At 37.8% G+C, this 14,893-nt stretch overlaps 1 protein-coding gene across 1 annotated transcript in view; it reads left to right on the top strand.

Moving 5' to 3' along the window:
- Nucleotides 1-14,893, top strand: part of LOC139732794 (cilia- and flagella-associated protein 337-like) — a 72,969-nt gene that overhangs the window by 42,305 nt on the left and 15,771 nt on the right. The window contains exons 18-25 of the mRNA XM_071643637.1: nt 45-117; nt 587-757; nt 1,162-1,350; nt 2,144-2,306; nt 4,671-4,805; nt 6,413-6,564; nt 12,166-12,204; nt 14,145-14,286. Coding sequence (XP_071499738.1) covers nt 45-117; nt 587-757; nt 1,162-1,350; nt 2,144-2,306; nt 4,671-4,805; nt 6,413-6,564; nt 12,166-12,204; nt 14,145-14,286 — 1,064 coding nt within the window. The remainder of the gene's footprint in view (nt 1-44; nt 118-586; nt 758-1,161; nt 1,351-2,143; nt 2,307-4,670; nt 4,806-6,412; nt 6,565-12,165; nt 12,205-14,144; nt 14,287-14,893) is intronic.

Genomic DNA, 14,893 nt, shown 5'->3' with positions numbered 1-14,893 from the left:
TCGGCTTTTGAGGTATTTCCTCCTTTTTTATCATGCTCTTCAAGGTACATCACAGTGTTTCGCAATCAGCAAATCAACCAATATCTTGTTGAGCCATCTGAATGGAGAGGAGGGAAGGTGAGACAAGGAAACTGTTGAGAATCTATTCAGCATCATTTAACACCAATTCAAGCAAGAGTCATATTTAGATTACTTCTTTTTTTTCCCTCTGTGTAAATTTTGTCCATCAAATACCACGCATTGTAAATGTGCATTCTGTGAGTTGTCATGTTACTTCGTGTAGTCCCGTGTATTATTGAGTTTTTATGGTATAAGACTATCTAATTTTCGATGGTATGTACCTCCTGAGAAAAAAGTATATATATATAATGCATTTTATTACATTGGGCAATAGCATGCTTCTTGTTGTTTTAAAGAAAGAAAAGAGAAAAAAATGGAACCCTATCAAAACAAAATATATTTTTCAAAAAATTTGCATGCTTCTACCTGTAAGAATGGTTTATATCTAATGGTGCAGTACAGAGTACCAAGACACCAGGTTTATAAGTGTTAATGTGTTCACTGGTATTATACACTATACTGCTAGGAGCATCAAGACGATATTCTGGGTGCATCTTTCACTGGTCCTCACACTCTGGCCACTGGGAGCTACGATGGTGAAATTGTTATCTGGAATACAGGGTCAGAGGTTGCCTCAAGACATCTTCAGCAGCGCTTCCTGAGAAAGATGGCCAAAACTAGGGAGAAGTCAAAAGTGGTACAGACACATGGTCACTTTGTTGAATGCTGTAGCTGTTATCTAGGGATGTTTTAAGACAGCTGCCTCTCAACTTTGTTACAGAAGTATGATATAAACTCATGAGATCCTGGATAAGTTTTCAAATTGTTGCAAAGTTTGAAAGACCTTCACAGAATTTTGATGAAAAAAAAAACTGCTGCTTTTTGTCATGTACAAGATATTTATCTGTTATGATTTTGTCAAGATGTACATGCATGCTGTTCGGTCGAAGTACATGTACATACTTTATAGTTTGTGCATTTGCCATCCCTTATCATGCAACTAAATGATAGAGTCATATGATTCTTTCTGTACCATCAAATAAGATCTGTTTTACTGTGCATCAGTCGCTTTGTAATTGAATATTTGTCTGACTTTCTCAGGGCCTTCATGGAAGTATCTCTCCAAGCGCACAAAGACAGCAAACCCAGCTACACTCATCCCAGAGTAGCCGCCAGCATCACATCATGACTGCCAGGAAAGGAACGAAGGCTGCAGGTCTGGTAGGAGAACATGATGTGCCTGGAAAGAGACCGCCCTCTGGCGAGAGTCAAACTAGTGAAAGTGATGAGGTGATTTTAATGCTGTATGTAGAATAAGGATATACAGTTAACTGTTCAAACAAGGACTATGACAATATCATGTTTAAACTAAAACTTAAACTTTAAACCACAATGGATTATTGAATTAAAAAAATTGGTACTTCAAGATATTGTTTCCCGTGCTGTCTTACATTAGCTGACATATGACACCAATATCAGCCATTATGCCTTTCTTTTAAGGTCAAAGAAGGTACACTATGTAGCAAAATGATTTTTAGAAACAGTATTAGATTCAGTCTTTCAAAGAATCAAAAGTAGCTACATCACTACACTCCTATGAGTTAGCTACTATTAGCAATAGCACAGTTGTATTCATAGGGATTCTTGAGTTCCGTTTTTTCAATGGAAACTACAGTGTAATGCCTTTTATTCTCAGTTCATGTAACATTTATGTCGCTAATTGACTATATAAAATCATTCTTCAGAGCAAGTCATGAGTGATCGTGAATATTGGAACATTGTCCAGGGTTTCTACACACATCATGCCTGCATCACATATAGTCATATTGTGATCATACAGAAAATATTATTGATGAACAGAGTTCATTACAATGTACATTGCAGCATTCTCCATACAAAGCTCTGATTTCCTTTTGCATAGGAAGTGGGGGAAAAGTAGGTCTTTGTGAGATGAAGACCTTATATCGGGGCCCAGAATTTTTGGTATGTCTCCCACATTCGACTTTTCTGCATGAGAATTTTTCATTCTAATACACAGATGTGCCAATTTTTTAATGTGATGATTGTTACACACCTTTCCCAGGTGAATGATTACTTCATCAAACGACTCGTGTTTCTTGAGGGCCGCAAGCATTTGTCTGCAGGTGGTGGAGCCAACTTGGTATCATGTGGTGGCAATGGTTGGGTGCGCTTCTGGAACTCTAGTAAAAACTTGCTGCTGGCAGAATTTGTGGCTCACCAACATGGTATGTTAGCATAAGATATATCCCTGTATCTTTATGTCTAACTTTGTTTTTAATCATGCTCCCTAATATATCATTCCAGTAGGTAAATTCATTGTCTTTTCCTTCTTTTGATTTTATGAATCAGTGTTTCACGGTTATGGTTGTCACTTTACTACCTGGATTAACACAAGCTTTCTGGTTTAAAAGAATTCATAAATGTGTATATGCATGTGTTTTCCTGTTTATACATTTTTAAAAAGTCATTTCACATAATTGGCTCTTTGTTTTATCTTCAATTTTATTTTTTCAAATATAGTGGCCTAAAGTATTGCTATAAAACTTTGGTGCATGCCATTTCAGTTTCTTGCCAATGATGTGAAACTTTACTTTATATGATAATTATAATAGTAATAATAATAATAACAACAATAATAATAATAATAATGATAATAATAATAATAATAATAATAATAATAATAATAATAATAATAATAATAATAATAATAAAAAAATAACAGTACTTATATACACTGTAGCCCATATCTCATAGTGCATATGTCCCTGTGTGCTCAAAATATTGAAAGATTATACAAAAACATATAAATACATACAATTTCAATTACAAATTGAATATTGTCAATATGTATAAATACGTATGTGACCCGCGACAACGGTCTCAGGCAAAAGTTGCAAGAGCAAACTCCCTCCTAGGCGGGGTACAAAGATTTTGACCATTGTTTTTGTCGATTTAGGCTCTTTTGCAGAAATCAAATCTTTGATATGTTTTCTACATGTACACTAAATTTCATAGCACAAGACTAAGTTTTTCCTATTGAAAATGGAATTTTAAACACCCTATGTTGGATCGCACTCATCAGTTTCGAGCTTCTTTCGAACGCCGCGCCAATATTATTCCCGGTGTTGCTACAGCGCAGGGTCTCGCATGCGATTGGCTGGTGTGTCGCACACATTTTTAAGTTCGGCTTCCGGAGACATGTCTTGCAGCGTTTCGGGAATACTTTGTCCACACGAGCATGATTACATGCTCCATTGTTCTTGCTACAATAGATACGCTCGCTCTGTAGTGCGTGCTTTTTGTTTGGCTTTCTATCCAAGCTATTCAACCACAATGTTCGACAACGGAAGGGGCTAGTGAAACAAAAAGTGAACAGCAGCACTAATTTCCAACGTGAAAACAGATTCATGGGGAACATAGTTTGATCACATCAGAATCGCATATCACTTCACAAATCATGCATCATGCTATCGGAAACTCACCTGTCACTTGCAGCATGACATAATCGTGTGAAAAGAAAACTTATATTCTCAAATATGTCTACTCGTAAAGTAAATATTATGACAACAGGTTGACTCAAAGGACAGTAGACGAGAGGAAAGGAGCGGTCACATATGACCAATATTCAAATACTACAAGTCAAAATTGCACCAAACTAACAGGTCATGTTAGTTTGTTTGTTTTAATAATTATTGTATACACCACCGGACAAAGCAACATATGCAGGGCTTGTAAAAAACGAAAAACAAACAGGAAGGGTGACACTTGCCAGCTTTAGCAATTTTCTGCTTTCAAAAGGGTCCCCAATGATAAAGACAAATCAACCACAATAAAAATGTGATTTATAAATGTGCAGAATCGCCACCCGCTCCTGTTACATGCATACACGGTCATAGTGTGTGGATGCCATAGGGTAATGCGTTCACCATACATACGTACACCTATCAACCTTGCAATTATCGTATCCACCATCTTGAAAGACATAAAACAAAACCAAGCGAAACGCATCGTTTTTCGGCTCCATTTAAGGTGCCTGGGAAATTTGACTCTCTCAGTGAGCCAATCAGAAGGCGATGTGGTTGCTAGAGGCGGAGCTTAGTATCGATTGGCACCATCGTACGGATGGGTGATTCTCACCTTGCATCGCCGCTCGAACATTGTCTTTGAGAAAGAGGTGAATCTTCACAGCCCGTTTTCTCGCAATTTTGTCAGGCTAACAACTTAAAAAGAGCATTATATTTCATTTTCTATGCCCACTTATGGTGCAGAAGAGTACAAGTGTTTTATATCAATGCAAAGCTTAGAAAATGGGCAATGTGATTCAGTTAAAAAATGAATTTTCAAAATTCTCGACTTTTGCCTGAAACCGTTGCCGCCGGTCACATATTGACAAGATTCTGTGTTTATTGTTGTCATTCTGTTGAACTTTACCTCACTACACATCATATACACTGTATCTGTTTCAGGTATAGTTATTGGCAGGAAGTGATTAGAAATACAAACCAAGGGAACACAAAATATGCTGGTAACTGTTTGGCACTACAATGTAAGTGATCATTTGCTGTTTGTGTGTTGTTTTTTTATTGCAGTTGGGCATATAGTCATGGCAGTGAGTTCTGACAGTCACTATTTAGTAACAGGTGACAGTGAAGGCACCATCAAAGTCTGGAAGATCCAAGAGTATTGTTTGCACCAACCTGAGAGCATCACAAACACACCACCACGTAAGTCTTTAAGTCTCTACACCCAAAGTTTTAATGTCTATCACTTCGAATCAATTTTAATACATTGACCTATACACCCACTACTACTGTTTTCTTGTGGTCATGATGTATCATATTAATTACAGACTTTGAAAACACTTATCTTAACCTCCAACAGCCATTGTGTTGTTCTGTGTTACTTCCATTACTTTCAGTTACTTTGCTACTTCACAATCTGTGTGCTTGTTTCGTGCATTTTTTATTTTATTTGACCTTGCCCCACAAAACCTACACATGGTCACTGTGGTTGATTTTCAGGTAGGCCTGAAATTATGCATTTGTTTCAACTTGGTTTTTGGGTTGTTATGTTGTTTTGACAGAGATACCCTAATCTATCCCAAGATTTGGAAGTAAATGATGAATGAAAGTATTTATTTTGAGTTTTTATATCCCATGTTGTTCCACACACAAATAGAGGGTCATTCGGTATAGGCCTACTTGAACAGACCCGTCATAGTCCCATGATACGGAGGTAGCACTCTTACATATCTGATTTACAGTTTTTTGTTTTGGTGGGTTGTATGCAACCAATTTTTACAAGTGAGATACACCTGTACTTTATGAAGCTGAAAATCTCTTTTAGAATTTAACCTGAGCTAAAAATTGTATCTGGCAACTGCTTATGGGTTTTGTGATACATTGTCACACTACAATGCACAACTGTGAGTTCCTCGAGGCAATGTAGTGTACGGGTATGGGTTTTAGAATGTGAGAACTGCACTGTACCTCACATAGTTTGTACCAGTGTAAATTCCCTTGTAGCTTAATTGAATTGACATCATGAGTTTGAAACTTTATGTCATTATGTCTCTGCCCTAAACTATGCCTGAGGCATTATATATTTTTCAATTGTCCATCTGTCTGTCTGTGCGTCCCACATCTTGTAATTGCATATTGGATTTTCCTTCATCCTGCCCCAGGTATGCTGCTGCAAATGGGATGAAGATGTTAAACTGAATCACTCATTGTCAAAGGTCAAAGGTTACCAAATAATGACTAAAAAATAACCATTTTCAGCTGTAACTTTATGGACAGTAGTCAATTGGGGAAATGATATGATAAGAAGGGTTGAACAAGAAAGACTATTATATTCATTAAATGATAGTGTGAAAAATGATGACAGGTCAAAGCCAGTGTAACAATGCTGTGTGAACAGGACATGAACTGTACTCAATTCATGCACTGTGTGTAGTGTCTATTGTATTTTGGAATAGCAGTTGACTCGAGAGTACATTGTGTAACAAGTGTGCTAAGAACATGTTGTTCTGAAATTGGTGTACAGTTATGTATGGTCACATGACCTACACATGCATCTGCCATTGGATGCTTTCTAGAATCTGTGGCATTACATAGGCTTTCATCATGGGAATGATATGTGCAGTGCATTGCAAGTATTTCAACTCAGCTTGCTGCCTGTTAGTTTTCTCCTAACTTTGGATATAGCTAATGTCCTCAGCCCAGCAATACATGCATCATATGCAAATGATTTGAAATACTTTGTTTGATATCTTCCTCACTTGTGGGTCAAGCTTACAGTTGCAATATACTTCTTCTTTTTTTTCATCCAGCCCTTCTGTCGTCATGGCACCTTCATACTGATAGCATCAACCATCTGTGTTTTTGTGAACGCAATGATCGATTGCTGATCATTTCTGCATCTGCTGACTGCAGCGTACAGCTCACAGATATCTATGGCAACCACATAGGAGCATTTGGACAGGTAATTCATGAACTCTTGAATTCCAAGATTGAGATGATTTGGATTTTACAGACTGAAAAGTGTAATAACTACTGGAAGAAAATATTGATAATATCATCTTATCATCTTTGTTACCAAGGACCATTATTCATAGACCACAGAAAGAAGTGCTTTTAGCATTATCTTGATTTTTTTTTTAATCATTGCATTTTTTGTATAGGTTACATCATTGTCCCCGCCGAACGAGTTCGAGCAGGGGACTATGAAACGGGCTCCGTACGTGTGTGTGTCCGTCCGTGTGTGTCCGTCCGTGTGTCCGTGTGTGCGTCCGTGTGTGATCAAAATCTTCAATTTGCTACTTCTCTGTCATTTATGAGCCAATTTTGATTCTGTTTGCTTTATATGATAGCACTATGTGGGAGCTTTGAAACTTCTACAGAGAATTTCAGTTGTGACCTTTGACCTTGACCTTTGACCTATATTGTACATTTTGCTACAAAATGCTACTCCTTCGCCATTTCTAACCCGATTTCGATTCCGTTTGCTTTATGTGATGGCACTAGTTGAGGGCTTCAAAACGTGTACACAGAATTTTGACCTTTGACTTCTTTGACCTTTGACCTTGATTTTTTGACCTGTATTGTACATTTTACTACAAAATGCTACTCCTTTGCCATTTCTAACCCGATTTCGATTCCGTTTGCTTTAAGTGATGGCACTAGGTGAGGGCTTCAAAACTTCTACACAGAATTTTGACCTTTGACTTCTTTGACCTTTGACCTTGATTTTTGACCTATATTGTACATTGGCTACAAAATGCTACTCCTTCACCATTTCTAACCCGATTTTTGTCCCCGCCGAACGAGTTCGAGCAGGGGACTATGAAACGGGCTCCGTACGTGTGTGTGTCTGTGTGTCCGTCCGTCTGTCCGTCCGTCTGTGCGTCCGTGTGTGATCAAAATGTTCAATTTGCTACTTCTCTGTCATTTATGAGCCAATTTTGATTCTGTTTGCTTTATATGATAGCACTACAAGGGAGCTTTGAAACTTCTACACAGAATTTCAGTTGTGACCTTTGACCTTGACCATTGACCTATATTGTACATTTTGCTTCAAAATGCTACTCCTTCCCTATTTCTAACCCGATTTTGATTCTGTTTGCTTTATATGATAGCACTACATGGGAGCTTTGAAACTTCTACACAGAATTTCAGTTGTGACCTTTGACCTTGACCTTTGACCTATATTGTACATTTTGCTTCAAAATGCTACTCCTTCGCCATTTCTAACCCGATTTCGATTCCGTTTGCTTTATGTGATGGCACTAGGTGAGGGCTTCAAAACTTCCACACAGAATTTAGACCTTTGACTTCTTTGACCTTTGACCTTGATTTTTGACCTATATTGTACATTGGCTACCAAATGCTACTCCTTCGCCATTTCTAACCCGATTTCGATTCCGTTTGCTTTATGTGATGGCACTAGGTAAGGGCTTCAAAACTTCCACACAGAATTTTGACCTTTGACTTCTTTGACCTTTGACCTTGATTTTTGACCTATATTGTACATTTTGCTACCAAATGCTACTCCTTCGCCATTTCTAACCCGATTTCGATTCCGTTTGCTTTATGTGATGGCACTAGGTGAGGGCTTCAAAACTTCTACACAGAATTTTGACCTTTGACTTCTTTTACCTTTGACCTTGATTTTTGACCTATATTGTACATTGGCTACAAAATGCTACTCCATCGCCATTTCTAACCCGATTTCGATTCCATTTGCTTTATGTGATGGCACTAGGTGAGGGCTTCAAAACTTCTACACAGAATTTTGACCTTTGACTTCTTTGACCTTTGACCTTGATTTTTTTACCTATATTGTACATTTTGCTACTAAATGCTACTTCCGGCGGGGACATATATTACGCACCGCGTAATTTCTACATTTCCTTGTGATTCTGTTTGCTTTATGTGATGGCAATAGGTAAGGGCTTCAAAACTTCTTCACAGAATTTTGACCTTTGACTTCTTTGACCATTGACCTTGATTTTTGACCTGTATTGTACATTTTGCTACAAGATGCTACTCCTTCGCCATTTCTAACCCGATTTCGATTCCGTTTGCTTTATGTGATGGCACTAGGTGAGGGCTTCAAAACTTCTACACAGAATTTTGACCTTTGACTTCTTTGACCTTTGACCTTGATTTTTTTACCTGTATTGTACATTTTACTACAAAATGCTACTCCTTCGCCATTTCTAACCCGATTTCGATTCCGTTTGCTTTAAGTGATGGCACTAGGTGAGGGCTTCAAAACTTCTACACAGAATTTTGACCTTTGACTTCTTTGACCTTTGACTTTGATTTTTGACCTATATTGTACATTTTGCTACCAAATGCTACTCCTTCGCCATTTCTAACCCGATTTCGATTCCGTTTGCTTTATGTGATGGCACTAGGTGAGGGCTTCAAAACTTCTACACAGAATTTTGACCTTTGACTTCTTTGACCTTTGACCTTGATTTTTGACCTATATTGTACATTTTGCTACCAAATGCTACTCCTTCGCCATTTCTAACCCGATTTCGATTCCGTTTGCTTTATGTGATGGCACTAGGTGAGGGCTTCAAAACTTCTACACAGAATTTTGACCTTTGACTTCTTTTACCTTTGACCTTGATTTTTGACCTATATTGTACATTGGCTACAAAATGCTACTCCATCGCCATTTCTAACCCGATTTCGATTCCATTTGCTTTATGTGATGGCACTAGGTGAGGGCTTCAAAACTTCTACACAGAATTTTGACCTTTGACTTCTTTGACCTTTGACCTTGATTTTTTTACCTATATTGTACATTTTGCTACTAAATGCTACTTCCGGCGGGGACATATATTACGCACCGCGTAATTTCTACATTTCCTTGTGATTCTGTTTGCTTTATGTGATGGCAATAGGTAAGGGCTTCAAAACTTCTTCACAGAATTTTGACCTTTGACTTCTTTGACCATTGACCTTGATTTTTGACCTGTATTGTACATTTTGCTACAAGATGCTACTCCTTCGCCATTTCTAACCCGATTTCGATTCCGTTTGCTTTATGTGATGGCACTAGGTGAGGGCTTCAAAACTTTTACACAGAATTTTGACCTTTGACTTCTTTGACCTTTGACCTTGATTTTTTGACCTGTATTGTACATTTTACTACAAAATGCTACTCCTTCGCCATTTCTGACCCGATTTCGATTCCGTTTGCTTTAAGTGATGGCACTAGGTGAGGGCTTCAAAACTTCTACACAGAATTTTGACCTTTGACTTCTTTGACCTTTGACCTTGATTTTTGACCTATATTGTACATTTTGCTACCAAATGCTACTCCTTCGCCATTTCTAACCCGATTTCGATTCCGTTTGCTTTATGTGATGGCACTAGGTGAGGGCTTCAAAACTTCTACACAGAATTTTGACCTTTGACTTCTTTTACCTTTGACCTTGATTTTTGACCTATATTGTACATTGGCTACAAAATGCTACTCCATCGCCATTTCTAACCCGATTTCGATTCCATTTGCTTTATGTGATGGCACTAGGTGAGGGCTTCAAAACTTCTACACAGAATTTTGACCTTTGACTTCTTTGACCTTTGACCTTGATTTTTTTACCTATATTGTACATTTTGCTACTAAATGCTACTTCCGGCGGGGACATATATTACGCACCGCGTAATTTCTACATTTCCTTGTGATTCTGTTTGCTTTATGTGATGGCAATAGGTAAGGGCTTCAAAACTTCTTCACAGAATTTTGACCTTTGACTTCTTTGACCATTGACCTTGATTTTTGACCTGTATTGTACATTTTGCTACAAGATGCTACTCCTTCGCCATTTCTAACCCGATTTCGATTCCGTTTGCTTTATGTGATGGCACTAGGTGAGGGCTTCAAAACTTTTACACAGAATTTTGACCTTTGACTTCTTTGACCTTTGACCTTGATTTTTGACCTATATTGTACAATGGCTACAGAATGCTACTCCTTCGCCATTTCTAACTTGATTTCGATTCCGTTTGCTTTATGTGATGGCAGCAGGTGAGGGCTTCAAAACTTGTACACAGAATTTTGACCTTTGATTTCTTTGACCTTTGACCTTGATTTGTAACCTGTATTGTACATTTTGCTACAAAATGCTACTTCCGGCGGGGACATATATTACGCACCGCGTAAATTCTACTTTTCCTTGTTCTAATATCAGAGGATTACCATCTAAATGGTTAACCACTTGTGTTACAAGGTGGAAGGAAACATGTGAACTTGAAAGACACAGATTTTTCAAGCCTCTGGCTTTTCCAGGTTTTATCTCATCTTGTCACACTATTCCTGTTTACTGGTTGTACTACATAAAGAAAGAATTTGAATTTGGTTTGAGGACCATGGTGTGGAATGAAAGATTAAATAGATTTTGTTTATGCTGCATCTACACCTTTTACTATACATGTCTTGTGCATGACACAACATGTTTTTACTGCTGGCTGCATCAAATCAGGCCATCTTTACAATACAAATTTCAATACTGCACCTTATCTTAACTTGCTCATTGAGAAAGATGAGTGTAATTTATCATGCAATTTGATAAAAACATAGAATACTATTAAACCAAATGGCATCATAGTCAGTGGTAACATATTGCATACTATGGCAAGTTATGGATAAAGAATTTAGTGAAGGTGCTAGTTTCATTCCCTGGTGTATGTACCAGAGGATGCTGTGGATTGAGTAGTGCTACACCTCCACCATGTCACATTTGTGTGCATGATACTGACCATGTTTCTTGATGGACTTTATTCAAATTCAGTATGGAGGTAATACAGGTTTGTAGCATTAAAGATTTGGGAAACACTGAAGCTACTTGGAATGATTGATTGGCTGTATTTTCCCAAAGAAATAGAAAGGTAGCCTTTTTACATGCTGTTTCCCTATCAGCACATCCACTCAAATGTAACCTTTCATACCCTCCTCTGAGAAAGTTGTGGTATACAAGCCTTGATAGCTATTTTGCCTTCATAAGGGTGTCAAGAAGTTCAGTACTCAGGCCTGATGGCATCACAACCACCACCATGAAGTAAATCTCATTAAATGTTGCTCCCCTACTCTAGCATGATTTCTCCTTGTCTCTGTCAACCAGAAATATTTCCAAGCATGGAGTGTGGTAAACATCACCCCTGTGTTTAGTGGAGACAAAGCATAACCCACCAAACAAAAAAGAGTGGCTATGAAATTAATTGTCTCAAACTGTATAATAGAATCTTACATTGATTTCTTTTGTCACTCTTTGCTTCAGGAGTTTGAGAAGCAGAAAGATTTCATTAATTTGATTGCATTTGTGAGTGTGAAAAGCAACCATGAAATTTATCCCACAAGAAGCTTTAGTGGAAAATGTAGGTGGTTTGCCTTCAATACTTCACTTAATTAATGCATGGTAGGATAGCCAAACTAGAACCCAGAGACAAGAGAGGATATGACACCACAGTGGACACCATGTATGTATTCATCCTTTGTTACATGCTACCAGATGTGTTAAGAACGTAAATTATTTAATCAGAAAAAAAACTCTATTTATTTCTGCAGGAAGATCACTGGAAGATTGAGCCATACATTCCACCACCTGTGCCAAGCGAAAGTGATCTTCAGGTATCTATCTGGCAGATGTTGCAATCTCCAGAATTTTGCCCTTTTCAAATATTCACACTTTTTGACAAATCAAACTGATTATGGTAAATCAGTGATATTTCATTCAAGTGATATGACTATACCATTTCATAATGGCACCAGTTATATCAGATCTAAAGACATAAACAAAAGCAACATTAATAGTTTTGAAATACATGTACCTACATATATATCTGATGTATTGCAGTGTTAAGTTGGTTTGCTGAGAATGTACTCTTTTTTTATTCTTTAGATTTCTGTTTTTGTTTTTGTTTTTTGTATAAAGAGTACCATGGTGGATAAGTTCCTTTAGTAATTTGTGTGACTTACAGTGGAAAGCAAAACAGTCACTTCGTGCTAAATACATCAGTGGTGTTATGCATTAGAAATAAGTCATTCAGTGTATTGAACACAGTCATCATGACCATTATTGGGCCTTAGCTGTTTTCATTATTCAAGATCTTGAAGATATGCTACATTTACATTATGTTCCTGGCGGGCACAGCAATCGAATTTCAGACCACTGTGGACAAAATGGGATGGACATACTAGTGTACACAAAGCAGGGGGATGGGACAGGCAAACCTGACAGGCCATGATTGCTGTATATGTCAGGACAGATTTTCAAACTCTCCCAAAATTTGCCTTGTCAGTAATGATGCAGATGAGAAACCTAGAATGGATGAATGCAACAATACATGATAGCACACAATAGGCCGTAACAAAACTGGAGACGGCCCGTAACTAGAGGGAAAATATGTGTGTTTCCTGGCATCTAACAGTCCTTTGAAATTTTATCATGTTCTGCCACGTTCAGTGTGCATTTTGTCCTGTTTTGTCATCTTTTATGATTGCTGTTTCATCGCATTCAGTCTTGTTCTGTCCCGTCATATGACAGTGTACAGTGCATTGCCTACTTTGGTCTAACATTAGGCACATGGTCTGGGAGTGAATATAAAAACTGTTCCGGGCAGGGGAACTTCATTCAAGTCTGAGCAGTAGGTAATACATTTCTGCATCTACAATATGAAGAGACAAGACCTATAGCTACAGCTGATATGAAAAGAGAAGGCTAAATTATGCCACCAAAGAAGCTAAGATGTACAAAAGTCCTCCCAATGATTTGGATGTTTGCAACCAGCAAACAGACCAATGCAAAATCTTATTCATCTTTAAGGCATTCATGATGTTGTCTCTTTGAAGTCTCAGGATACAGTCAAACCTGTCTATAGCGACCACCGTCTATAGCGACCACCTGCCGTATGCGACCACTAGACACAATCCCCCAAGAGAAAAGCCATGTTAACAACCCTGTCTGCAGCAGCCACCTGTCTACAACAGCTTCTTTTTTTTTTTTTTGTCTCCCTTGGGTGGCTGCTACAGACAGGTTTGACTGTACTGTGAATGCTATTCCTTGGGAGACCTTTTTGGTACCTTGGGCACAAACATGCTACACAGCTGCCCAGCATATACTTTTTGTTCATAGTATACTTTGACAGAATGTGAAGAATGTGTCAGACCTTGATCAAAACATGAGAAAAAATGAAAGACCCCATCAGAACCTGACAAGCCAGGAGGGAACATATCGGCATCCATGGTAAACCTTGGACCGAAACATGGTGCACATTTGATCCTTCCAGGACTCAACAGGCCCTTTCCCTCACAGCCTGTCTTGAATACCATGATAGACCATGAAGAATCTTAGCAAGACATGACAAAACTTGAATGTGAAGTGGAAAAATAGCCAAGATCTTATGACTTTAATACTACATTTCAGGAGGACAGGGCTATTCTTACCACTGGGAATATCATGTTCACCTGGTATAAGATTTTACAATCATGCAGAGAAATGTGTGTTCCACCTAAAGATATATTTTCTATTGCTTTCTGTTTAAAAGGACCCAACAGAATCTTGTCATGAAGCAGATGGAATGGATATTGACAGCTCAGACAAAAAGGATGAAGAAGACATGGAAACGGACAATCTGGTTGACTTTGACCCACTGCAGAAAGTCAACACTTGGGAAAGCACAAGACTAGGTATGCAGGACAATGTAGTGCCATGAATATCACTTCAATTCAATTCAATTCAATTTTATTCCACATGCTAAAAAGTATACAAAAAACACAAGTACATGTACATGGACATAACATATATTGCACATTAGGTTTACATAAAAAACAAAAGGAATGATGCAAACAGCTATAATTAGCATGTGTGGGAATCACAAAAGACCATATAGGACTTATCAAGGCCGATTCCCTTACAAATGAGGCTACAAATTGCAATCAAAGATATACATTTTTAGAATGAATCTATACCATTAGAAATTATACACAAAATTGCAAAAAGGACAAAATACACACAAAAGACAAAACAAAACAAAGCAAAAAGGCAAATATCCCAATAATTATTCAGCTGCACTTTGGATTAAAAACATTCTATATCTACGTTTAAAAGATGATAATGTAGGACATTCCTTGATAATAGCAGGTAACTCATTCCAAGACTTAGCTCCAATATATCTAATTGTAGTCTTTGAAAATTTATATTGCAAAAAAGGTAAACATATGTTATTAGCACATCTTGTGTTATAACTATGGACTGCACTATTTTCAACAAATAACTTATGGAAGGTTACAGGTA

The sequence above is a fragment of the Diadema antillarum genome, unplaced genomic scaffold (genome assembly GCF_040938485.1).
Source record: "Diadema antillarum isolate AM-2024a unplaced genomic scaffold, OU_Dant_1.0 seq00000447_RagTag, whole genome shotgun sequence".
Taxonomy (NCBI): domain Eukaryota; kingdom Metazoa; phylum Echinodermata; class Echinoidea; order Diadematoida; family Diadematidae; genus Diadema; species Diadema antillarum.
This window is presented reverse-complemented; position numbering and strand designations above follow the sequence as displayed.